A 27,121-nucleotide genomic window follows, 5' to 3' on the forward strand; every position below is an offset into this window, starting at 1 on the left:
CTTTGTGTCCGTTGGAAATAGTAACAAAGGAAGACTCGAAATGTCCGTTGGAAATAGTAACAAAGGAAGACTCGAAATGTCCAGGTTTTTCTATCTTACATTCACTATCGTTGTTAAATATTTTGTCATTTTTCTCCTTCATGAACTTAAAATACAGAGAGACGTGGCGGTGTTATAAATTATTTAATACGAAATTAAATACTATAAGGCTTGTGTTAAACCAAAAAGTGAGTATTTTAGTGAAAATTCGATAGAGCCTTTAGTGACAAAACTGCACTTTGTTCCTTTTAACGATGATAGCTCTGTATCTGTCTATATTTTCAATATTATTGGATAATTTATATGTTAAACAATAATAAGGCAGTATCTAGTAACTCCTAAAATATACGTAACATACGAGAAGCAAGTTATTACGAATATAGATTATCGATTACATGTGAAATGAGAGTATACACCAGCTCCTATGAACGAGTTTGTTTTAGTATTGACTGATATTTTAGGATTGAAACGAGGGTGGTTGTAAAAAACCCATGCACCTTCCCCCACTTATAAACCTGCATCAGAATACAGTCCAGGAATAATGCCATAAATACAAAAAGGTTTGGTGTGAAGGGGATCAGAATATTATTTTTTTACAGTTCTGTTTTTTGGCCATTATTTTTCTGTACCTTTTCTGTTATTTTTATGTAAATTTTGTTTGGCGGATGAACTGCTGGAGTCCAATAGTAGAATTGTCTTTTATCCGCAAATGCATAATGCTTATTATTAGAAGAATTGCTTGCATGTTATAGGTTCAAGCTGTCGCTTAGTAATAGATACGTCTTAAGATGTGGAGTTTAGTAGCTTAAGGGTATTTCATCGTCTGATAAAAAAATTTAACATGCAACCTAAGTGAAGATGTTACCAGGATTTTTATAAACGGGGTGGTGGGGGGGGGGATAAGGAGGACCAAACAGGAAAAAGTGTTTTCTTTTTGGCTATCAAGTCAAGTCAGTAAAGCACAAATGGCACAGTAGGCTTTAGATTATTACAGTTAGGGAAGGAGGCAATAGCTAAACTTCTGTTTGGAGTGATGTTTGTCCGTTTTAAGTTTGATTTAACTATTCATTTAAGTTTTACAAGTTCTAACGTCTATTTATTCATCTATATTAGCACCTGCTGCATGTTTGTTTGCTATGACTGTTTAATTAATTCCTGTTCGTTTTGGATTTCATTTATTTTTTAATAATAATTTCTGGTTGTTTTGAGTTTGAATTATTATAGGAATTTAATTCTACTGGTCTTAAGTTTAATATGGCTCTTTACTATTCTTTGAAAATCTTCTTTTTCGGACAGTTCATTTTCTAATTAATTTCTGTTCGTTTGTGATGGTCAAAGTTTCTAGTTATTCAACATTCCCCATATCAACATCAATTTTTTTCAACATGAAAGTTTCATCAAGGATCAAAACATCCAAGTAACGTTTTTTCAACAATAAGGTTTCAAAGTTCAACACCTCCCTCAATACTCCCTGAAAGTGATCACAAATAGATGTAGTAGCAGTTGCAAGCAGTCACAGTTGCAAATTGTCACAGTTACATTCACAACCAGTCTCATTTGCAGCTGCAATAGTAGCAGTAGTAGTATTGGCCCTAAAAGTTTCAAGTTAATAACAATACCTGTTCCTAAGATATTACAGATAGGCCTTTATGATACTTGGGTATACATAGTTCCCTTTTGATTTAGCTCCACATACACCTCAATATTTCCCGAAAGTTTGCCTAAATAGCCTACCCTTAGCCTTTTCGGATACATCCAGGATTAAACATTTCCCACTTTTCTAATGATCCATTCTGTATGTAAAAAATGGACAAGTTACATAATTTACATTTCTTGCCCCGTTAGCTGTGGGGGTATGGTATCTCCAGAGGCTTAGCTATTAGACGTTGTAACTATTTCCAATAAAATCGCTTTCTTAAGATATTTATCAGTGTTAAGGAGATAATCTAAAAGGGTAAGAGGGGGGAGGGGCGGACACCCTTCGTTCCTTTTTCGACACGCCCCCCAACATGCCTTTAAAGCTTCAACTTAACACCCTTAGTCTTTCCTTAGATATTGCTGTTGTGTCCTTTCGAAAAACCTCCTGCAAATAGCGTGCTTTCATTTTGTTTGGCATTCTCCTAGACATTTTCTAAAAGTTTTACTTTAATATTCTTAGCCTTTTTGGACACTCAGGATCAAACATGCCACCTTTACCCAATAGCCAACCTTGTATATAAGCAATGGGCAACTTATATAGCTTACAACACTAACCCCAGGGGCTGTGGGGGTTAAGTCATCACCGGAGGTATAGTTATTAGACTTTATGAGCTATTTTGAACTTTTTGAAAAATTCTAAAATTTTGATGACACCTTTGGAGAGAGGGCAGCTAAAAAAGCAATAAGAGGGGGATTGGTCGCCCTCCTACCACTTTTGAACAGCTTCCTCAACATACTCTGAAAGTTTAAACTTAATACTCTCAGCTGTTCTTGTGATATTGCAGATACTCCTTTTGATAAACAAGATGCATATAGTATCTTTAGATTTAGTTCAACATGCTCCTCAACATTCCGCAAAGTTTCATCTTAATACCCTTAGTCTTTTCGATCACACCTACAATCAAAAGTTCCTCGTTTTTCCTAATGATTAAATCCTGCGTGTAAAAAAGGGCAAATTGCATGACTTACAATCCTAACCCTGGGGAATCTGAGGGGGGGGGGCATTGCCTCCCGAAAGAATTGTTGCTAGACCTTTTGACTTTTTTGAATAAAACTGCTTTTTCAAAACTTTGATCAGTGATAAGGGGAGGGAGCATATAAAAAGGCAAAGGGGAGCTGGTTACCCTCCGATAGCTCTTAAACATCCCCCTCAACATCCTCTGAAATTTTCCACTTAATTTTGAATCAACTTCATCACGAATTCTCTAATTAGACAATAACAATAGAAATGACGGCCTTTTATTTCACTACTGAGTATCCAGGAAAATTCATTAAAAACGTTTTATGGCACCTTTGCCATACAGACTAAAAGTTTAAGCGATCGTAGTCTTTAAATGTACAAAGACCAGACAACGTTAAATGTTCGCATGATTGTTCCTTACCTCTGATAAACTTCTACCGGACAAGCCAATGTCTTTAGTTGTTTTCTCCGCCTTCACAGCCAAAGGATTGCTTTGAATACGCAGCTGCTCCAATAGCTTGAGAGACAAACTACGACCCGTACCTTCATACCTGGGAAAAAAACTTTCACATTGTTTCTTCTTCGAATCAAGAGACAATTTGGTATATTCTTAGCCTATGAGCGTGATTACTGAAGGACAATAGCGAAGGCACTTTTTATTAGTTAGTTGGGTAATCTTGCAAATACATTCCCTTCCTAAACTAGCTCAATAACCAAAAAGTTCTTATTTCGTTCTTATCAGTACAATTTTATTAAATTTTCTTTCATAGGAGCCTCTGATTTGATCCAAGTTTCATTGGTATATCCGTTATATATTTCGAAATTTCTACATTCTTCCGTCCATTTTTCCCAAATGGTTGGCCATTTTCTTTAATAAATTTGGCGGAACGCAATTCTTTTACAACATCAACTTCTTTGCAGCATTTTTCGAACAAACTTTAAAAACGCTTCACATGTTAGGTTAAGTTAGGTGGACTTTGAATGAACGAAAAAAAGAAAACTGTGAAACTAATTTTAACCAACCAAACCCAGTCGGATTTCAAAACTCTTTCACAGCAAAATTTAATGAAGTGGGTAAATAATATAAAGTAAGAACTTTGCTGGCATTGTTTAAACAGTTGGTTGATATAGTTCACTTAGCGTAGCATATTTTGATTGTTTAGTCGGTATAATGGGTATAGCAGCTAGCTCAGAAGGAGTGTTTTTGTGAGACTACCGATAGTTGATAAACACTACACATTTGATTCGTTGCAGAGTCATTCATATCAGAATTGAGAGTGGTTTTTTTTTTGTTCCCGCCCCTATTGAGCTAAATCAAAGAGAAATTACATTCTGGACTATGAAAAGAGTTAGGTTACCATTAATTAACATCCCATATCCATTGAGAAATAATTAATATTTTTACCGCGAATGAGTTTAATAACATTATTGTTTTTGCTAGACTCTTTTTCGAAGCAATAGGGGAGAAAAAAAACTAATCAAGGAACATGAATTTGAGCATTAAAAATAAATTTGAGTATTAAGCTAATTTTTTTTTTTGGGGGGGGGGGGCTCTTTTCTAACGGTGTGACGGAGGAAAAAGTTTGATTTCATATAAGTAATTTTAAGCATTATAAAAACAATATTCTTGGGTATTTGCTAATATTTTATTTCTTTTCTTTTCTTTCCTATAATTGAGAAAAATCACATTAATGGGCAACTTATTTTTCAATAGTTAAAAACAATTTTCATTTTTAAAACCACTATGAAAGTAAAAGAAAAAAACCATGTAGGTGATTTTGTACAATTTAAAAGTAATGCCCTAAAATAGTTGACCAATATTTTCCTCTTTTTCTAGGCTATTTTTCGAAACCGAAGGGTACAAATAAGATTTAACTTGGACTATTTAAAAAAAAATTTCTTGAGTATTTGAATGTTAACAAAAATAATGACTAATATGACGAATAGACGAATATCCTACCCCCCCCCCCAAGATTTCAAAGAATATAATTTTTAGGATTTGCATTTATAAAAATATCATTTGTTTCACACTTACACAGAGAATAAATCCCATAGAGCAATCCCATAGAAGACTATTGACGAATACTCGATTATTTGACAAATATTAGCTTTGTTCCTTTTCAAAACTATATTGACGAAAAGTTTAATTGTCAGTTAACAACTTTAAGGCACAATACAAAGATGAGATAGACACTAGATTAGAGCGACAAACTAATTCATTTTTTATGTGTTTTTTTTTATTTTTAGTTCACTTTATTGTGTTCAAATGAATTTAAATATGGTGCAGTGAAATGGCTCAAGGGGCTATATAAGCCTTTTCCTAATCCACCCAAACGTGTTTTATAAGTATTCTATAGGCTACACTTTATATTTTTGTTGTTGCAACATTATTTTTCTTCAAGGATATAAGGGTAACCCCCCTCCTCTCCCCTACTGGAAATTTTTGCGATTCGTTAACAGTAGTGGCTTGGATATATTTCAAAGGAAGGATTCGAGGTACTTAAAAATATTCAAAATCTCACAATTTACCACAAAAAGACGTGAACCTATTAATAAATCAATGAGATCCATCTCAGATAAGGAAGTGAAGATGAGTATAATTAAACTTCTGTCAGGCTAAACTGATATTTTTGCAAAAGTAGCAGTAAATACAACCAAAGACTGCTTTTTTTCGTTAACAAACGACACTAACTTGGTAAATAAAACGGTTGTTGGAAGAGAAAAAATCAGTTAGGGACTGCATCCACCTCCCCCAATCCTCCGCGAAATTTCTAGATTTTTAAGATCTTTCCCACGATTTACGAGTTTTTCATGAAATGCCTCGGCTGTTTTTATTTTCATATGCTTGGAAAATAAACGAAATAATAAGAACATTACATGAATCTCATCTTAATACACTTTAAAGAAAAAAGCACCTTAAATTATTATATTTCTTCAGAATAATGAAACGTTCAAAGCCTTTTTTTACCCTAAGGTAGCACAGTGAATTGATGCTCTGCTTTTGAGGAGTCCGAGTTTCAATTCTCGCTGCCACAAGATTGGACGACAGGCCTATGACCTGTCTACATAAAAAAGACTAACCATATGAAACTCCGATCGACGCCCTATACACGCCATCAATGGCTCGGGGGGATCTTTCTCCTTCCTCCTCAAACCCTTTTTAGGGATAATATAATTATCATCAAGAGCCTACTTTATAGTTGTTATTTGAAAATATTGTATTTGAGAACTAAATAAAATAATTCATCATATTTTTGAAAGAAAGCAAGTGAAGTTGAACAGTATCTACAAACCCATTGATAGTCGATGCCATGAAGACTAAATAAGGTCCAAGCAATTTCTTTACTAATGGCAATGGAATAGCAGCAGCTTCGTCTATTACAACTAATTCTGCTTGGCCCAATTTCTCTGCATCGCCAGGCTGAATATATTGTATCGTCTGTCTATGGTCACGATAAACGTTTACCCGAACAACAGCCTTATTGAAGTCTGGATTTGTCGACTGGATAATGTCGTAGTCAATGTGCTCTTGATATTCTAAAGCGTCAAAACCTGTTGTGGAAGATAAAGAGTTAGTAAAATTGTCTGCACATTCATAATATTTGTGAAGCCTCGAGTTTCAGGAATATTCTGACGCAGAAGAACTTTATGAATCTCAGTCGACAAAAGTTCATTCACGTAGCATAATAAGAAAAAAGTAATTCATCACCAAGGCAGTTTTGACCTTAAAAGTTTCGAATTTTCAACTACGGAAGGAATCAATACAGAGGGGAAGCTTTGAACAAAAGCTGTTGATGAAATCCGAATTTTGTATCCATTGGCCTTCTTCGTTAACAGACAGAAATAATTTCCTTACAAGGCATAGAACATTTTCTTAAAAGTGTTTTTTTATGATCCAGTTCTGATAAATAAGACAGAATTCTATTTCCAGAAGCATTCCTGTACGGTCATAACACTAACACAGAACAAGAGCCTCCTGTTTACTTATACCAGTTTCTCAAGATGTGCAGCTTGGTAGAATCCCTAGGACTTTTCAAGTGGGGGAGAGTGAAATGAAGCAGCTTTGCTTTTTAGCTTTGTCAAATGAAGGTAACGCCCGACTACTTCCATTTTCTTTTTCGTGTGGTCCTTATACTATTTTCAAGTGGATCTTGTTCTTTCGGGAAAAATACACACAAAATATATATCTATACAATCACAATTTATTTACAGGCAAGTCTCAGAACAATAAAAGCTAGCACTCTTAACTCAACTCTCCAAGCCCGTACCCTATCTCTTCCCCCTAAAAAAGGAAAAAAATATCAAGATTTTCAAAATCCTTCATATTTCTTTACACCTCATCCATTTTTGGTCAGGGTTTTTCCAAGCAGTTTCCAAAAATGTCCCTTTTGCCTCAAAAATAAAAGCTTGCCTATAAGCCGGACAAATGTTCTATTTCAATTGATAAGTCTAAAAATTTAACTTCCGACACTATTTCGTAAGCGCCCCCTTATCCAAAATACTTGAAGCTTCAAATACTATAGCTCCTAATAGAATCTGTAAACATGACATTGTACTTTGATTTAATACAAAAAAAGATAAACCCTTTTGAAAATGCATAGAATTATGGTAAATGGGTCACTACTGATCTCTTTCATAACAAAGCAGCACCTAGATAGTAAGTTGTTCCAAAAGCACATGCAGTTGCCATATTTTCATAATACACAGACACTTAGTAGGCCTACATAATTTTTTCTCGTTTCAAAAGCGAAACTTTATAGCCAACTCATCTAGAGAATCGACTGCACGATTCCCATTAATCGTCCTTTCGCTAGACAACTACGCTTTAGAAAGCCATTACAACATTTTAAAACTCCTCTTGATTGTTTTAGTTTCCCAAGCAACCTGATTTAAACAAATGTAAAGAAAAACTTAAATTGGGATCGGCTCAGAAACTTTTTAAAATACATATTAAAATATTCGACTTATTTTATATAAAACTTTCTTTTTTCGACTTAAATATATTGAAATCAATAAGTTTGTTTAACAGAGCTATTATTTCCTGCAAAAATTCCTCCAATTTTAGAATTTTTTTCCAGTATATTTTAATCTGATATTGTTTATGTACAATATCCACTTCAATAAATTTTCTCAATAAATTTCTATTGAACAGACACTTATCCATTTATTTAATAGGTGTTAAGTCAATAATATTTTATAATAACAGATAAACAGAATAAATTCAATATCGGTTCTTCATCTGAGTTCAGGATTTAAGTGGACCAAGTCCAGAAAAAGTGACTTTTGGGTAGAGGCTTCCATAGTTACACAACTAATTTTGGAGCACATTCTTTCGATTACAATTCTGCATGACTAGGGAACCCTCGCAATAACAATTTGTAGCAGAGACTATGAAAGCCATCCAGAAAAAATAAGCAACGACAAAAGGGAAAACTTTTAAGTCAAAGGGATATGACTCATTATAGTAAAAAAGAAAAATGATATATTTTTTAGCACTTTGACAACTGATAAAACTTAATCCAAAACGTATATAAAAGCTTACCAAATGAATACCTTGACAAATATGGAATTTCAACTAGGGTGTGAGACATCATTACATTGACAATATAAAACAATCAGCTTCAATTGTTGACGACTATTTCTTTGCCTAATTACAATCCAAAACTAAGTCCTTAATGATGAAAAACATATAAATATTTTAAAGAGGTAAAAGTGTGACTTTAATCTTACCTTTGAAAACAAATTCAAAAAGCGTATGTAAATTTTCTGGGCTTGGACTAGTGACGAAAATGTTGGAATAGCCAAAGGCTACAGCACCAGCCATTGCAAGACCAAGTGCAGCAGATTTTCCCCTACCACGAGCAGCTGTCAAAGATACTGTTGATTTTAAAGTTTTCTCAGAGACAGCGTCAATGAATTTTAACACAGCTTTAGCCTAAAAAAGAAAATACTCATTTCAAGAACAAAATGTTTCCATCATTAATCGAAAGTCTTATTTAGGTTTAGAAGGTGTATAAAGCGAACAAGAATTAAATTAGAAAAAAAAATTGGAATAAGCCAAAAAAGTGAATTTAAAACTTGAACTGAGCAGAAAGTGGGTTATACAAAATTTCAAGCTTAAAGCAAGCTTGCTGTGAATGAAAAAATTTAAATTAAAATGGAAAGAAATTAAAACAAAGAGAAATTACCATAAAGGAGTGTAGCTTTGCCACCCCCTAAAACCATCAAAAAACTAGTGTTATGTGCCATTTACTAAAAACAAAATGCTTCTGAAACAACTTTCTTTTTTTTTTACTTCGACATTTTGAAAAATCAAAAAGCACTGGAAGTGCTATTGTTTTCTTTTCGTGATATCAGAGTTTAATCAGATTTACTAGTTTAAAATGCGAATATTTAATGGCTGAATGAAGTTCTCAATTTAAGCAATTTATCTAGTTTTTGGTTAACCACAAATACACCTCTAACGTAGTCAATTTTTTTTTTTTTGGGGGGGGGTCAATTTAAACCATATATTCATGCAATTGTATAAGCGCTGCATTTTTATTAAAGTTTTTTTTTATTTCGTTTTGTGTAGTTTCTGTTCGCTTTCAGCGAAAACCATGTAAACACCCAATAAAAATGAATAAATAAATAAATAAAAGATACAGCGTAAAGTAATCAGTGAGTAGACACAGCCAACCAGGAAAATGAATGGCAATTTCGCTCGTTCTTATGCTTTGTTGAAGACAAGAGCGATATTGTTTTTAAGCAAAGATCAATTATTTTTTACGTGAGATGAAAACCCCCCTCCCGACCCCGCTGTGTTGACTAGTGAACAAGTGTTAGCCGTCACATTGAAGAAAATACATAAAAAAATTCGAGCTTTCATTCTAAGCGTCCTGCAATTCAAAATCACAGGAACTCAATCCACACCCCCTACTTGGGGATTTTGCATTTTGTTGTGCTTAATCTGTAAATAAACGAACGTGAAGTTTTGAGCATTGCCCTTTTGTTGAAGCTTTCATTCGAGAAAGGCATTGAAACAAACGAAAAAAACAAAAAGGAAAAAAATGAACTCAGACGCAAAGAGTAAAGAATTAGGGTAAGATTATAGATCTATCATTATCAGGATAATTTATGCTCATTCCAAATTTAACGTCAATCTTTTTTTTCATCTGAAACAATTTCTTGACAATTTTCTCTGAAACAATCCATTTGTAGATAAGTCAAGAATACTGGTTGCATGTAACCTATTGGATTATACAGATTTATCTTGTAACTAGAAAGGAAGGCATGTAATACGTCATTTCAAGAGGATAAAGAGAGAATTTTCAATAGGTAAGACCGGGAAAACAAAGTGGGTTTATTCAAAGGTCGATGAAGGTACACACGAAGGAAGGTTTGGAATGGATCTTCCCTTTATTCCTACTAATCTGAAGGAACTCTAATGGGAATCTAGCAAAATTACACTCTGAAATGCAGTTCTTGAGGCCTTAGATTCACCCCCATGAAAGAATCAATTGAGCCAACCCCTATTAATTAGTACTTTGCAATATAAATATTAGGATCATTATACAAATGATCAATAATTTTTCTTCATTTTTTATAGACTGTATATATGTCTAGGGGAAAATATGCCAGCGTATAAAGGTCTCTAAAACCAGGAGGTTAAATAAATCACTCTCTGATAGTCCTAAAACGATTAGAATTCTTAGGATTCTAACTCGATTGCATTTTGCTGTTCTTTTGTAGCTCAGAATAGCAGAAATAACCTAAAATTCTGTTTCTATTGAGAAAGGCCGCTCTTTACTTACAGTTTATTACCTTGGACGGTTTGATAAGTAAAATAACCTAATTTAGGGGTAATGTCTTTTATCTTCACTTTTGGGGTCTAACGAGTATTTCTATATATTCAGAATTATTAAATATAGGCAATTTATTAATTTATACACTGGTTTATAAGGTTTTCTTCCTTGTTCTGCCATTTCTTTTACTACCATTTACTTTGTTCTCCTTGTAAATCATGCGTTATGTAAATTTTTATTTCAACATACAAGTTTCTAGACTTGTTTTTTCGTTTCATTCAAAGATGAGCATATGAGCTACATGAAGCGCAGTGAAGTATAGCAAAGACATATAAATAATATTTTTCCATCTAAGATTTTTGAATATGTCCTTATATTCGCAACTGCACTTTACGCCGCCCACACATTGAGACTCCATTTTTAAGGAATTTTAAGATTAAACAGAAAAAGGAATATTTAAAGTAGTATTATAACCATAAAACTGAACTATTTTAGTCTCAGCCAGCCTTTATGTGCTTCACGGCAGCTCATGTTTTCTTTGACTTCAGCCTAGAGAACATTCAAATGACTAATAACGGCTATCTCCTCTTGATGTTTAAGATAATTTTTGTTGTGTGACACTTATTTGAAACATTTTCATAAAGTGTGTTTCAATGAAACTTTAATAAGTGTATAACCCTGGATATATTATGTACTCCTCAAAATGAAGAGTAGCACCCCCATAGCCCCCTCTCAATTGTAGTTTTTATCTACTTGTAAGTCTTTTTTGCCTCAAAGTTGTCTCCAGCAAACACAAAATCAATTTAATATTTATCAAAACAAAAATTTACTTTGACTCTGACATATTCTATATGTATAAGGAAGATCTTATATATTTGGAAAATCTTGACCTAGGTAACATGCATTGTTTTACATTTTCACAGTAAATTTAACTGAGCCAATATACCGAACTGACGTGTGTCACAAAAGTAAGCTCAAACAAGGTTACCTGATCAAGAGTCCTGCAGCAGTTAACAAGGACACCAACAGGTTGGGTATCTTGAAGATTTTCCTTGATTGTTTGCAATTCTTGTTCATTTTCGGGCAAGGGATCATCACTTGACCGTGGTGGCACAGCAACTATACTAAATGAATTTGTACTAACTGGAAGAATGTTCAACTGATCGTCCATTACCAAACATGATTTACAAGAAGACAGAGATAAAATAAACCTGAAAAAAAAAACATTGTAAAAGGGGTAAAATTGTTCTAAAAAGTGTTCTCTCCCTTTTCGTCATGATGAGCAACGGCTTGTCAATACAGCTCTTTTGAGTAACTCTTGTTTCATGTTAAATTTTATCCATAGCTCGTTTCCAAAGAACAAATGTAGATAGAAAGAGTGTTCTTTTCCTTAATATTTATCATCTTTGACAAGAAAGTGAATTTAAACAATGTTTATTGTGAGGGCAGGAGCCAATCACAAACCGTCACAAAACTAGGAAAGAAACAACAATTATTACGGCAAAGAAATAGGACTAAGTTTTTCAAGACAGTGGAACATTTCATTTTATTTTCGGGTTTTATGATGACGCTGTAGTCTTCTTAACAAACAAACAAAGGAAAAACATGTTATATACTAGCTATATTAAAAGCAGGAATTTGCAATCGAGTGAGCCCTTCCTCGTCTATCTATGACTATCAGTTCAATAGAATGAGCTTTAGGGAAAAAATACATAGGAAACACACAGCTTTTTTGTCCCACTAGTATGCCAAAATTCACATTGTGGGATGCTGCAATCAGCAAAAATACATAACTATTAGGATGATGTAATCTTGAACACCTTAGAGGCTCTCTTCGTTCTCCCACGAAAAATATTTTGCTCTTCTCTCCCATTAAATGTTTAACCCAGTTTGCTCATGTGCGACCCAGGCTGACTAGTTTGATTTTTTTGTGTCGAGTCGCATTTAAGTATTCTCCTTAGAAGTCATCTGTAGATACACGTATACAGAAAATGAATGACCCTGGTCTTTATCTTTTACTCCCCTCCGACAACACCAACACAAAAGGGGAGGTTAAAGGAATGATATACCTCTCCTTTTTTTTATATGGACGGTCCCCGAGATCAAACACCTCCGAGATCTAGGACCTGTCCTATCCAGGGATTGGACACTTCTTTCTGATGAAGGTTCCTGTCTTGAGCAATGGATGGGCTACTTATGCTCGCTCCTAAATAATGCTAGCCCGTCTGTCCCTCCAAATGTTAGTCTTACCCAGTCTAGCAATCAAAGAAATGAAGCAGATGTTCCCCCAAACGAGCCCTTCAGCCCCTCAGAAATCGAAAATACAGTTAAAGAGGGTCAAGAATAATAAAGCTGCTGGTATTCGTAACTTAAGTTTCCAATTACTGAAATATGCAGGCCTTACAATGCTTCGGTTCCTCCACAGCCTGTTTTCCATAATCATGCAAACTGAGATAATCCCGAATATTGGTAGAAGGGTGTCATTATCCCCTTATGGAAGAGAAGGCTCTACAAGCGACTGCTCAAATTACCGTGAAGTAACTCTGCCGTCAGTTCCAGGAAAAATTTTCTCAATGGTCCTGCTGAATCGTTGTCGGAAGCTTATTTTTAGGATTCGGCGACCAGAACAAGCTGCTTTAATGTCTGGCCGTTCAACGATTGAACAGATTTCAACGATTCGACGGATAACAGAAAAAGCTACGGAGTTCCGACGTAAAGCTTTTCTTGCCTTCATCTACTTCCGTGCTGCATTCAACTCAGAGAAGCTTTTTGACGAATTCTACAATCGACTGGCCTCCCTGGGAAATACTGCGGACTCTTCAAAGCTCTACATCACGGTAAAGAGAGCTTTGTTCAAGTCAAAGGCCGGTGCAGCCCATTCTTCCAAATCACAATAGGGATGCTCCAAGGATGGGCAGTGGTCCCGGAGCTCTTCAATGCTATCATAGACCACATCATGACAAAGGCAACTTCAAGTATCAGTTTTAGGCTTAAGATTGGGGATCACGTCATCTCAGATGCTGACTTTGCCATCCTAGCGGACTCCGTGGACCAGTTTCTGAAAGCGCTTCGGATTTTACGAGAAGAGGCCGCAAGCATATGACTGCAGATAAAGTGGGGTAAAACAAAAATTATGGCCGTAGACACGCCTTTTCCTACTGTTATGCTCCAGTTAGCCTAGACAGAACAACTAGCATTAAAGTTGTCCAAAGGTTCACCTACTTGGGCTCAACAATTTCCTCAAATGGATCGCTTCTCTCCAAGCTGCAAGCAAGGATATCAAAAACGTCTTCTGCTATGGGTAGGCTAAACTGTCATCTTTGGAGAAAATCGAACATCAGTCGTTCACCTAAACAACGGATTCTCAACGCCCTTGTCGGTTTTGTAGTGCTTCATGAAGCTGAAGCATGGCATTCATCAACCGCAACACAAAAAGCCATCAATGTATTCCAGACGAAGAGCCTGAGAAGGATTGAAGGTCTAAGGTGGTTTGATTTCATGAGTAATGAGAAGCTACCGCAACTCACAAAGCAGTTTCAGCTTTCTATCCAAGCAGCTGAGTGTACCTTACGATGGTTTGTACTCCTACTCCGAATGCCCCTGAACTTACCCGCAAAGATGATCTTTGACTTTGACCCTACGAAAGCCGGTTGGAAGCGACCCCGCGGCCAACCGAAGAAGCGATAGCAGTGCCAGGCAAAAGACTTAAGTCAAGTTAAGTCAGGTCTGAGGAGCCACTGCACATTTTTTTTTTTATGCGGAGAAATGGGATATCTGGGCTGGAAATGAAGCTTTTTTAAAGCTTTAAGTTTACTTAATTTTAAAGCTTTATTTTATTAGCTCAAGCAAAAAAGCGTTAAACCTGTGGCTTGTCTCTACTAAAAGACATACAAATGTAGAACGACAATTGCTCTTAAAAGAAACAAACACAAAATATAATTTAGTTTAGTACCTTTCATTAAACCTAGCAACAACATCGGTGTGTGCTTCAGTTCTATATCTTGCATGAACGTCCATAGTCATGGTATATAGCTGCTTCAAAGATTGAACACTTCTTAGAAGTAGAACGATCATTCCTCCGCCTTCAACGGTTTCAATAGTTCTTGCAAGGAGGTTGGGAGTTAGTGCCTCAAAATCCTATGAGTAAAAAAATATCCATAAAAACCAACTTTACTTATATAGTTATTCTGCCATGCTTAGAATAAAAGATGAATGCTTTTCTTTCTTTTTAGTTTGTTGCATATTATGAATCTTAAGAAGTCAATCGACGATACTCCTGAATAGACGATACCTAACAAGAGGTATCTTACACGGGTTTGGTGAATAAACTACAATGAACACCTATATTAGAATAATGATCAGCCAAAAATCTACTTAACCGACATGCAGATTTATTCACTAAGCCCGGCAGTATTGTCATATAGAAGAATTCAAACACATATGGATGCAAAACCGGTGATTCTGTGTTCGTGTTACTAAGCTAGCTTTGAAGTCTTTGACTTTCCATTTTGTTCGAGCTTTTTTAGCATTGCTCCAATTTGACAGGTTCAGATTTTTACAATTTGAAATAGAATTCAAAACTACCCTGCTGACTTTTTCACATGTGATACAAGTCTATTGTCGTCACCTTTTTACTACCATACGAGGTACTAAGATGAATGGAATCAACAACTGCGCCCCGTGGTTAATTGTTGGTGACGAGTTCTGTCACGGAACTACTACACCACTATATTGAATTTGTGTTACTTGAATTAAAACTAGTCCAGTTTTTTTATAGGGACATCAGTGTTCTTAAGGTACTTGGTGTTGAAGCTATTTTTTATTACCAAAAACACACAAATAGCTGTTCCATAAGAACACTCAACAAGGTTAAGTATATCAGCTTCTGCAAAACCTCTACGGTAATCTAACAAAGGTTCGTCGGAAAAAATATTTTACCAATTAGGTTTACAAAAACAAATCTTGTCAAGATCTACCAATCTTCATCACACACACATAGAACCAACCTGACAAGAATGCACTGTATTTTCTTCTTTTCTGGAAATTTCGAATAAATTCAAGTTGGTCCATTATTCTGTATGTTCATACCACATAATGAAGTTTTCCTCAAGATTAAAATTAAAGCCAAATATAAGCGATTAACAGGAATATCAAGCTGCCAACAAAGAGAGAAAAAATATTATTCCACAAGGTTACCCCCTTATTGAGGTAAATAGTGTAGTTTAATATGGTCGTTCCCGCTCTTTTGACCTGCTTCAATGAGGTTAATTCTGTCTAGCAAAACTGAGACAAAAGGAAAACGATTCACCCAAAAATGCGTTGAAGCCGACAGAAAACGGATCTGATCTCCAAGTGCTGGTTTTCAGAGAACACGAATATATCAAACCAAGAAAAATAGCATTTCAATCTCCTTCTATACTTTGGTCCACAGGATCCACCAACCCTATAGCGATTCATGTTATGACTTTGTACAAGCATTACAAGCACTAATTCGTAAATGGTTTCCCATCTATTCATAAAAATAAGAAAATGAACACCCTCCCGAAACACGATTAAGCCATTGTTGTCAAATTTTTATCATGGAATGACTAAGCCATTTGTCAAAATAGTGATAGAAGCCCAACTGTCAGGACTACCTCAAAAAGTTTGTATGAATTTCAATGAAAATCTTGATTTCCGGAACTTCGATTTCTGGAGATTTGGGAAAACCAATTTTCGTTCAAAAAAATTACAAAATTTTAGATATAGTGCAAGCTCTGACCCCTCTTCATAAAAAAGAACAAAAAAGCCCAGACCAGTGTCTCATTTCGATTTATGATGAATTTTACCTTATTAACATTGCTTTCAGATGCACATAATGACTAATATATTTATTTTTCTTGGATCTTTTTGATTTCAAAAGCCGAGTCGCTGTCTTGGGTGCCCATTGTTGTATTCCTCTTCTGTTTCTTTTTTTTCTTTATACCTCCCCCAGACATACAGCAATGTGTTAGGACACATTCAGTTTTCAAATTTCCTTGCTGATGTTTGATTTTCTTTATTGTTTCGAATCTTGTTGTCTATATTTTGCAACCCACATTCTTCATCAAACAGACACATATGTAATATACAGCCCATTATATACCATAACAACTTAGATATGGTATAAAAATAAGTTAAAATTTAATGTTCACCTAAAGAGGTTTTAAACTTGATATTTTTAGCCACAGAACCTCCTCCTTATTTCCAGCCAGATAAAACCAAAGTATTTACCTGTAATATGCACATTCCAAATGTGTTACCAAGGATCTTGTGAGTTTCATTGTAATAACAATACCGGATGTTGGTTGAGGCAATAAATAACTCGAATGGATCATCATCATTGACTTCCATTTGACCTTGTTTCATCTTTTTCTGTAATTGCTTCATTCTTTTTTTGCGGTGGCTAAAAGGAAAAGGAGAGAAAAACATAATAATAAGGATAACATTTTTTTTTTTTAATGAATGGTATTTAATGATATGATTCACTATAAGGAGTATTGCAGGGATAACATGAAAAGAATAATTTTCAAGTCCAAATTTCTTAAAGGATTAGATTCTTCAGACCAGTCATGGCTAATACCAATCCCCTTTCTCTACGTGTAGGTATGACTACGTCTACACACACAATAAGGGGGGCTGAGCCCACCCCAAATAAAGAATAAGGCCTAAGGATGTAATTTTTTTAGCACCCACCTCCCCAAACTGTAGTAATTCGCTGATACCCTTCCACTCCAAGGTGGAGACCAGTTTGAAACTATTGCCTTTCCTAAGCACTAATTATGGCTACTAACTTCAGACTTAATTAAGAGTGTGCAGCTTTATCAAAAATAACTTCTATTTTTGTTTTGTTCTAAGCTGCAGTCTTAAAAATTACCAGGTTCAGCATTATAACATACAAGTTCACATTTAGCAATGGAACTGAGTGTTTGTTTAAACAGGGGCGTTAATACATTTTCTTTGGTTTCTTTTTGCAATTACATATATATAGCAGTTCAGATACAACTTACAGCCTTGTGTTGAATAAAACAAATTTAAATACCTGCTAAATCCAAGATCCTTTTTGTAGCACCAAAGAACATTAGGCCGTGACTTCACCTGGGATTTTGCAAGCATATGATGAAGAATTACAATCTGAAAAACAGAAAAGACATTGAAGTAGCATACTCTGCTTTTAACTGACATATACAGAGCTTTCAGTCTACTTTCTCTGTAAAAGGCTTAAAGTAAAAATTATACCTGATACGGGATCCCGAAAGTTCACTAGCCTTACACAAACATCAACAACTCACATTCTTGTTCATTTAACCCTTAACTGGTCAGGTGGGGTAAAAATTATCCCATGTACTTTTGCTTTTGAGATTTCTCAACAGTCCCAAGGGCTACGCCACCATGGTACCGTGTAATCGAACACCCCAAGGAGAATCTTTGGTGAGCCATTCGACCTGCTGCGTCCATCCAGAAAGGAGGCAAGGGGGATCAGGGGTAATTTTTTACCCCACCCAACCACTTAAATACCAAAAAAACTGAAAATTATCAGGGTCAAATATTTTGAAAAATGGTTGTTAGAGAGTGTGAATGACTAACATTTGATAGGGAGACTATAGTTGCACTACTTCCATCATTTATCTATACCAATACTGAAGGCATTGCAACCTTCTTAGCAGTAAATTTAGCGTTTCTGCTGTTCCAAAGTATTTTTTGTCAAGAAATCGAATATCTTTACCCTTCTTTGCCTTTCCCTTTCATCCTTTACTTTTCTAAGAAGTCAAGATCAGTAGAAACAAGAAACTAACTGACGAAGAAGTAATGATAGTTCTTGAAAGAGAAGAAGATTTATCAGAAGTAAGAGATGAAGATGAAGACCACGATAGGGATTTTGATTTTAGTTTGAAGAGGACGTCAAAGAAGATATCATAGAAGGGAAAACTGACGAAAAGAAAGACGTAGAAGCCTGTCAAACTAGTTTTCTAGGCGTACAGGTACCCCAGACCTCAAGTACGTTAAACGAAGATGAAGTTCCTCCTGCAAGGCAGCAGAAGAAGCCCGTAGGTGTGAAAAGGACAGAGATGGTAGAACGAAATGATATAAGCAGCCACCACCAACTTTGCGTACTCGCTCTTCCAATATTGTATCACGACTACCTGGCATTCGAGGGCCATCCTGGGTAGGACGGGAGCTGTCCCTGGAAGAAGCCTGGAACAACCTGCTCACTAAGGAAAAGGTCAAAAAAAAATTTGAAGCATACCAAAGAAAAGATTGAGCTCTGTTGAGCTAAGTACAACCTCAGTCAACTGGAAAAGAGTTCGTTCACAAAGTCTGTAGACTACATTGAAATGAGTCTTTATTGGACTGCTATACCTAGCTGGAGAATTCAAATCCCGAGGAGAAGATACCGAAAGTCTCTTTGCAGCTGAGAGGACCAGCTGAGATATATTTAGAGCAACCATAAATGTCAAAAGGTTTCTGTTCATCAATAGTTGCTTGCACTTTGATGATTTTAAGAATCGACAACGTCAAGATGGTTTAGCTCCTATCAGAGATCTTTTTAGTGCTTTGATTACAAATTACAGTAAGAGCTTCACCCCGTTTGAGTATTTGAAAATTGACAAAATGCTTGTCCTCTTCAGGGGGTTGATGTGTGTTCAAAATGTACATCCTTTCAAAGCCAGCCAAGTACAGACTGAAAATACAGTGTATGACTGATTCACAAACCAACTACATATCCAATACCTTCATATATTGTGGCAAAACCATCAAGATGGTAGGTACACAGTCAATGTCCATTCCTCCCTGGACTACTTCGACTATGGCTGGGCTGGTCTTGAACAGAAACATAACCACAGACAACTGGTGTTTCTTGATTGAGTTGGCTGACGAGCTAAACAGACAGAATACTACCTAAGTTGGAACTCTCAGGAAGAACAAGCGCCAGCTCCCAGCAGCATTTCTTCTGCACAGGGATTGTGAACCTGGTTCCTCAATCTTCGGCTTTGCTCAGAAGAAGACTATTATATTATATGGGCCTAAGAAGAGTTTTACAACGCAAATAAATCTGGCGTTGACAGTTTAAATAAAAAATGTGCTAAATACACTACCAGCCATTGCTGTCAGCACTGGCCAATTGCAATCTCCTTTGCAATGCTTGATATCACAGGCGTAAACGCAGGAGTACTTGTCAACACAACAAAAAGTCAAGAACAGTTGATCCAGTGCCAACAAATCCTCACACAGTTAGGACTATCCTTTATGAAGCTTTATTTGTTGGTTAGAGTATCCATCAGTTCCCTTCCTCGAGAACTTCGAAATTTAGGGTCCAATATTGTTGGAGTTGGAGTCTAGAGGTAGTTCAGATTCAGAAGTTTCACATTCTGGCCACGAAAATCAGCACTGCAGCCTCTGTCCTCATTCAGCTGACTGGCAGGCGACTAGGATTTGTAACATCTGCAAAAAGGGGTGCTTCAAGGACAAGTTCAACAAAAATTTGCCCAGAATCTATCTAGATGATTCATTTTTATGCTGAACATATTATATTTGATTCTATTTGCATAAAGGTAAATTACAAGTTCCGATCTCAAATAGTTTTTATTTACATGAGTTTTTTACTTATGGGGTAAATATTTACCCAACCCAACCAGTCACATAACAAAAAAAAAAACACCTGACCTGTAAGGGGTTAATCAATATTATTTTATGAAAGAATTTGTTAGACCCTTCTCTCTTTCCATTTATAAAAGAATGAAAAACAGAAAACAGGTAAAAACTTTTAATTAAGATAGTGAGTTAATAGCCTACTTTTAAAAATTTGGATTTCATAAAAGCTGCATTGACTAATTCCAGAATTCAAGACAATTCTCCTGAATGAAAAAACCCTGTTAAATTTAAGACATCCTCAACAGTTTGGTACTGAAAGTTACCGATGTTCTTAAAAGAATCCTGCCCCTACCCTTCTCTTTCTGAAACTTAAGCTGCATTTTTATGAATTATGATTTTATCCCATTTTAATTTTTTTGGTCTTTGTGCACCCCCCCCCCCTAAATAACTGTTTGAATTATTTTATTTTATTCACTTTTATTTCTTTTTGACTAATTTTCCCTCTTCTCAAAATTTTTGTCTTTTACATACTTATTCTATGAAATTAACAGTTTTTATCATGTTATTGAGGTCTTATATATAAGTTGGCAAGGTCTTTGATGGAGGAGCTTTGGTTGAGCGCTCAGGACAGGTCATCATGGCAAACCACTGTTGCTACCTTATGCACCATCAGGCCTGGGAGGACATAAGTCTAAGTAAGTATCTACTTTTATCATTTGACTGCTTTTTGAACACACACATTTTTTTCATTTTTTGTCTTTAGACTTTGAAACATCATTTTGTGATTTTTTTTTTTCGTCTTATATTTATTAAAAATATTTCTTTATTAAAATACTGTTTATTTTGAAGTTTCACATTTTTTTAATATTATCTTGATAAAAACTCAGTTTTTTAAAAGTTTTTAGTCTAAATGTTTCAAAAAGCAATTGGTAAATAAGGCTTACAATATATGAGCTGGTTTTACTTGTTGCATCTTATAATAATTTGGGATAACATGCTTTGAGAAATGGTTATGAAATGCTGGCATAAACAGGGACTTAGGGCAGGGGACAATAGCTTTCCTCATATTCATGCTAGTCACTGTTGGGTTTCAGTTCTAATTTTATTCTCCAATTGTATTTGAGAAAACGACATAATTTTTGCATATTTAATTCTAGGTTGTTTTTAACATCATATTCAGGACAGCCCTGAATATGGGGGCGATAAGTTTATTTGTAATTTAAGCAATTTAGTCTTCCAATTTTCAAAAATAATATCCAAACCTATTCTTGCACTTGCACCTACAAAAGTCTGCAGTAGGCTGTACAAAAAATGAGGTTCAATCCTGCTTTCTAGGGCTATAATGAGAGAATCAATAATATGTTCTCCCATAGCCTTTGCTCCATTCCTTAGGACAAAAACCATCAAAGTGATATATAAAAATGGGTGTAAAACCCAAATATATGTAATTCCTTATTCAACGTCAACGATACAACCAGCCTTGCTTCCTACTGTAACACCAGCAACATTATTGTTGCTGCTTAGCTATTGTTGTTAAAACATAGCACAGATTACTTTACTATACTTTCTGGTATAAGATATAAGGCTTGGACAATTACTAGAACTATTCCATCAGCTGAATCAAGTGCCTGTTCATAATTTGTAGGACTCAGGATCAATGGGGTCTGAAAATTCAATAAATTCACAACTAAGGATTTAAGAAAAGTTGGTCAAACAATTCAAGTGCAAATCATTCTACCTTCCCCTTCCTAGAACCATACTGACTTTAATTTAGAACTTGATCTGCTGCATTACTACACTGAAGAGTTGCTACACTGAAGAGAAACTAGGCCCTTCCCAGGGCCTAGTTTCAATTGTCCTGAAAGTTTTGTTAATGCAATACAACAACTTTCTGAGCTACCAAAGAGCTATTATACTGCAATCTTACCTTCTTTTTGCCAAGGTGTGTCATGTTTATAAAACAATGTTATAGGTTTTCATTTTCTAAAGATTATCTGATGCATATTGATTAACACACAGGATAATAAATCATCTACCTTTATCTTAGAGAATGGTTTTGACATTTTTTTTTATTTTTTGTTACTTAGTCCCCCAAAATTCAACAACTATGTACTACTGCAAAATACATGTACTGAAGATTTTGAAACTTCAAAATTTCTAAATGAACAATATTGTTATCTAATTTCTGAGTGCTAAAAAGCAGTGGCATCAATTGGAGGGAGGCATTTGATCTCCCTCCCCCTACATTCTGAAGAATGCTTACTTTGTGTTTACATTGAAAATGACTTTCTAAAAGAAACAAAAATAAGACTAATTTTAATAATATGTTGCAAAAACGGCTCCAATATTGTATAAGTTTACTACCCCCATGGCAAAATTTTGTTTGGTTTTTACAAAATTTGTAAGCAAAATGTACAATTTTTTTGTTTTTTTTCATTGGACATGATTTAAAAAGAAAACTTCCTTAGACCCCAGTTCCTCATGTTATGACAATGACATCCTAAACCTCCATTTAAAAAGCCAACCACAACAGAACTTGGTACAATTTAACTTTGTTTGTATGCAAAATTTGTAGTGTATATGATAATATTTCATAATGATAATATTTTTGCAGCTCAGCACTCAAGCCTGTTGAAGGTGGCATTTGCCTGACCTCTTATGGTCATTTTTCTTTGGATGTTGATCCTGTATTCTTAACTATGCTTCCAAGGTACCTAAATTTCACAACCTGTTCAATTTCCTCGTTTCTATGTCTGACATGAAATGGGGAATCAGTAGTTGGCACTGTTTTGATTTTGCTTGAATTTATTCTTAGGCCAAGTTGGCTTGCATTTTTGAGGACCAGTGTAGTGTTGTAATGTCATCTGCAAAATAGAGGTTACCAACTGCCACTTTGGCAGAAAGTTTGATACCATTGGTCTTGGAGTTGCAGAGAATGAAGTCAATGATTATCACAAAAAGTAACAGCTACAGTACAAAGCATTGTTTGATGCCACATAGAATTCAAAAGTATTGGGTTTGGCCTTTGGGTGTCTTGATTCAGCACTTGCTGTCCTCATAAAGAGCTATGATAATGTGATAATTTTTCTTGGGGTCTTGTAATAACAAAGGATCTTCCACAAACTTTCCTGTAAAGCTATGAGCACCATCCCTGATTTTCTTCAGTGAGGAATTGCAAAGTAAACATAAGGTCAGTACAAGAATGGTTTGGGTGGAACCTGTATTGTTAATCCCTTAGATGCTTTTCAAGTTCATTTTGAATCCTCTTCAGAATGACATGATGCTGTAGTTTACCATGGACTGAAAGCAAGCTTATTCTTTGCCAGTTTCCTTGGACAGTGGCACCACCCTTTTTGAATAGGTGTAGTAGTATGCTGTGCTTCTAATCAACTGCTACCTTTTCACATATTATAGTGAAGAAGGCGGTACAGAATGTTGTTAGTGCTTTAACTGAGACCTTTATCATCTCTGCTGACATACAGTCTTCTCTTGGGAATCTTCTGTTCTTCAATCTCTTGGCAGCTGCTTGAATTTCTACTGCACTTGGTGGCTCTACACTAAAGTTTAGGGAGAAGGATGGCATTGTTAGAATGTCAGGTGGATCATTGGGTGGTGGCCTATTGAGGAGTCTTTCAAAGTGGGATGCCCATAACTCATTCAATGCTGCTGATTTGATTACAAGTTCAACAGATGGGTCTCAAACTGGGCTGTCGTTGGTACACTTCTTTCCAATGATGTCACTTGTGACCTGACATAGGGCTTTAGAATCTCCACTCTAGGCTACTTCCTTGGCAAGTTTGGCTTTATTCTCAATCAGGTTTCAGTGGTCATTTCTTGCACCCTTCTTTACATTTTTTGTCTGCTTTGCTGTAGTATGCATTTTTCAAGATTAAATAACCTGGTGTTTGGCTTTAAAGAAGGGTTTGTTTTATGAGACTCAAATTTTGGTCAGAGAGCCACTGGTCTTTAGGGTGTTTCTTGTACCCTCATGTAGTATTTGGTTGGATTGAGTGAAGTATATTTATTCAAAACCCAACCGCCTACAAAAATAACAACAATAAGCTGGGGGTAAATAAACAATGCAGTAAATATAAAAATAATGGGGTAAATATTTCTGTTGTTGCTGTATAGAAGCAATTTTTCACAGCTCTTCTGGGGTTGGATTTTCTGGCATGGAAATTGATTTGAATCTATTTGAAATTTTGATCACAAAATTTCTTTTTACTGTGATATGAAGTAGTTCATCCATGTTAAAAGGTGGATTTGTATAAGGTACTTGTTTAACATTTTTCTTCAGTTTGACTTTAAATTTGGGAACCATCACGTGATGGTCAGACCCTACTTCAGCTTCTCTATGTGAATCCATGAGGCTAGAGCCATTTGCAACTCACTAGGCAGTGGTCATTCTGATCTCTGGTGATGCCATCTGGAGAGGTCCAAGAATATTTGTGGATATCAAGGTGTTGGTAGAAACTCCCACCAACAATAGGTTGTTTGAGAGTACAAAATCAATTAGAAGTTTGCCATCCAATTGGCAAACTTCCAATTGGCAAGGCAGTGGCAACCCATAGACTGCAGGCAATACTCACAGTTGTCACCAATTTTTGCATTGAAATCACCAACAAAACAGGCTATATCATGTCTGGGTATATCACTGGAAACTAACTGCAGGGTTCTGTTGAATTATTCTTTTACATCATTGCTTGCTTTGTCTATGGGTGCATAACAGACCACTGCAGACAGTGTTGCATGTTGGCTGCAAACCTAGCAGTAAGAATTCTGGATGAAACTGGCTGCCACTTTAAAAGGGATAGACTGGTTTTTATCATCATCATAAGGGCAACTCCTTGTTCTTTCCTTGACTCTGGTCTACTGAATATGATGCTGTTTATTTGTGACATAAATAAATGCTATATTTAGATATAGAATAAAAATTCTTAGCAATGTATTCACATTGCTTCTTCATCATCTTGTCTCCTATAGATGTACAAATTTTAATTCAGACCCTTTTTGTTCAAAAATACATGGCATAATTATGCTCATATTCAAAATTGCTACATTTCATAAAAGCAGGAATGAAACTTTATTCATATCATGCATGTGAAGAGATGATCAGCTGCAGCTTTGGACCAAGTGATGCTACTTTGCAACTGTAGATAGCTGAATTTTTTATTTTATTTGAAAACTATTTCTATGGCCTTTTTTGAAGGGAGAATGGATTTTTGCCAGATTTAAAATTTACAGTTAAGATATGCTTTTTCAAGGTCAAAGGTAATGCAATTCAGGCTATAGTCTATATTTGACCATTAGAGGGATGTATTAAAGTAAATTTTCAATGAAAAAAAAGGTTATATTTGGATTTAGGATAAAATTCTTATTCTAAAAGCATGTCTACTTCTTAGCTATCTCAATTTTCAGTTGATCAGAAAATTCACCAGAATTTCAGATCTGTTGAATATTAGGCTACTTAAAACAGGATATAAGACTTGAACCTTTGAGAAGAATACATGGTAGAAAAACAACATTTATTTAATAATATGCCAAATAATTGCAGTTAACACATTTAAACTATGATTCCACAATACTTTAACATCATCTACACCCCCATCCCCTTCTTGTGCAAATGCATAGCCCAAATTGTATATTTCCTATGCAATTTGCCCTGTTTCAACCCCTGTACCTGTAAATTTAATCAATGCTGATGAAATCAAGAAATTGCAAAATATATGGGAAATACATAATTTTGGCTATATACTTTCATAATAGGGAAGAGTAAAGTATAGAGGAATTATAGCCTAATCATTATGTGGTAATTACAATTATTCTGCATAGCCTATTATTGAGCAAGAATTGTTTTCTTAACATATTTCCTTCTCAGCAACCTAATAATAAGCTTACGTCAAATATTATTTATGAGTATAAGGGTAAACATGATAATGTGATTTAAACAAATTTGCTGCATATTTGGCAATAAGGTAAAAACTTTATTGTTTAGATTTATTCATCTCATACAAACTTATATCCAAGAGCTACATATTGGGACTATCAGTGGAGGGGGGTCGTTTTTGATTGAAAAAATATATTACATTTTATAAGAGCATAAGAAAAGGTTTTCAATAGTGCACAAACCTTGACCCTATGTCAGTAATAGAATTAGCCTATGTATATATACCCAATATTTAGGCCAGTTTTACCTGATCTTTCCCTTTGTCTCCAACAATTACAAATAGAGATCTCCTGCCTTGATTAACTCCATTCTCGATCAAGGTACGAATTCTGCTATCAATTTTCTTCCTCATTTTGTTGCAAAACGTGCAAAAGAAATTTTGAATTTACCGGGTGAATTTATATTAATGTTGTCAGCATCGGTTTTTGTTTACCACGAGAATATTAAATTCATATAGAAGGTGAAATAAGCCAAATTATGAATAGTCACTTAAATCAACTTACAATTGTTCCTAAAGGCATTAAAGCCCCCTCCCCCCAAAAAGAATTTTAAACTACATAAAACTGTATACCAACTACTATTCTTTTTTTAGTTTCATCAATGTTCATTGATTCAGTCTACAAGTATTAATTTGAAAGAGTGACGTATGGCAAAATACATGGGAAATATATAATTTGGGCGACACAATATCTGTTTGATTGAGAAATGTTCATGAAAATTCAAGGGCCCGGCACACGTAGCTCTTTTGGTACCGGTTTACCGAGTCGGCACCGGATTACAAAGAAATCGGCAGCAATTTGAACTTGAAAATTTTTCTAATTTTTGATGCCAATTTACAAAAATGTCACCAAATTTCATTGTGATCATAAGAAAAATGCTTGAATAAAGTTTTTCCTGAGGTTTTTCAATCCTCAATCAGTTCTTTCTCTTCAGAAAGAAAATCAGAACAACTAAGTTGGGATCAATCTTATGTCCAATCCTTAAAAGGCTGATAGCAATACACTTGACTTTTTTCTGCATCGATTTACCAATTTGACACCGAATTGCGAAGAATTCGGAATCGATTCAAGCTTGAAAAAG

General features: G+C 35.2%; 1 protein-coding gene across 1 annotated transcript in view; it reads right to left on the reverse strand.

The window, feature by feature from the left end:
- Positions 1-26,458, reverse strand: part of LOC136025143 (RNA cytidine acetyltransferase-like) — a 55,577-nt gene extending 29,119 nt beyond the window's left edge. Inside the window, exons 1-8 of the mRNA XM_065700892.1 lie at positions 26,289-26,458; positions 17,543-17,634; positions 16,735-16,906; positions 14,435-14,619; positions 11,471-11,693; positions 8,429-8,633; positions 5,992-6,250; positions 3,120-3,249 (exon numbers count right to left, since the gene is read on the reverse strand). Of these exons, the coding sequence (XP_065556964.1) occupies positions 3,120-3,249; positions 5,992-6,250; positions 8,429-8,633; positions 11,471-11,693; positions 14,435-14,619; positions 16,735-16,906; positions 17,543-17,634; positions 26,289-26,393 (1,371 nt within the window). The 5' untranslated portion in view covers positions 26,394-26,458. The remainder of the gene's footprint in view (positions 1-3,119; positions 3,250-5,991; positions 6,251-8,428; positions 8,634-11,470; positions 11,694-14,434; positions 14,620-16,734; positions 16,907-17,542; positions 17,635-26,288) is intronic.
- Positions 26,459-27,121: the final 663 nt, after the last annotated feature.

The sequence above is a fragment of the Artemia franciscana genome, chromosome 3, assembly GCF_032884065.1.
Source record: "Artemia franciscana chromosome 3, ASM3288406v1, whole genome shotgun sequence".
Lineage (NCBI taxonomy): Eukaryota > Metazoa > Arthropoda > Branchiopoda > Anostraca > Artemiidae > Artemia > Artemia franciscana.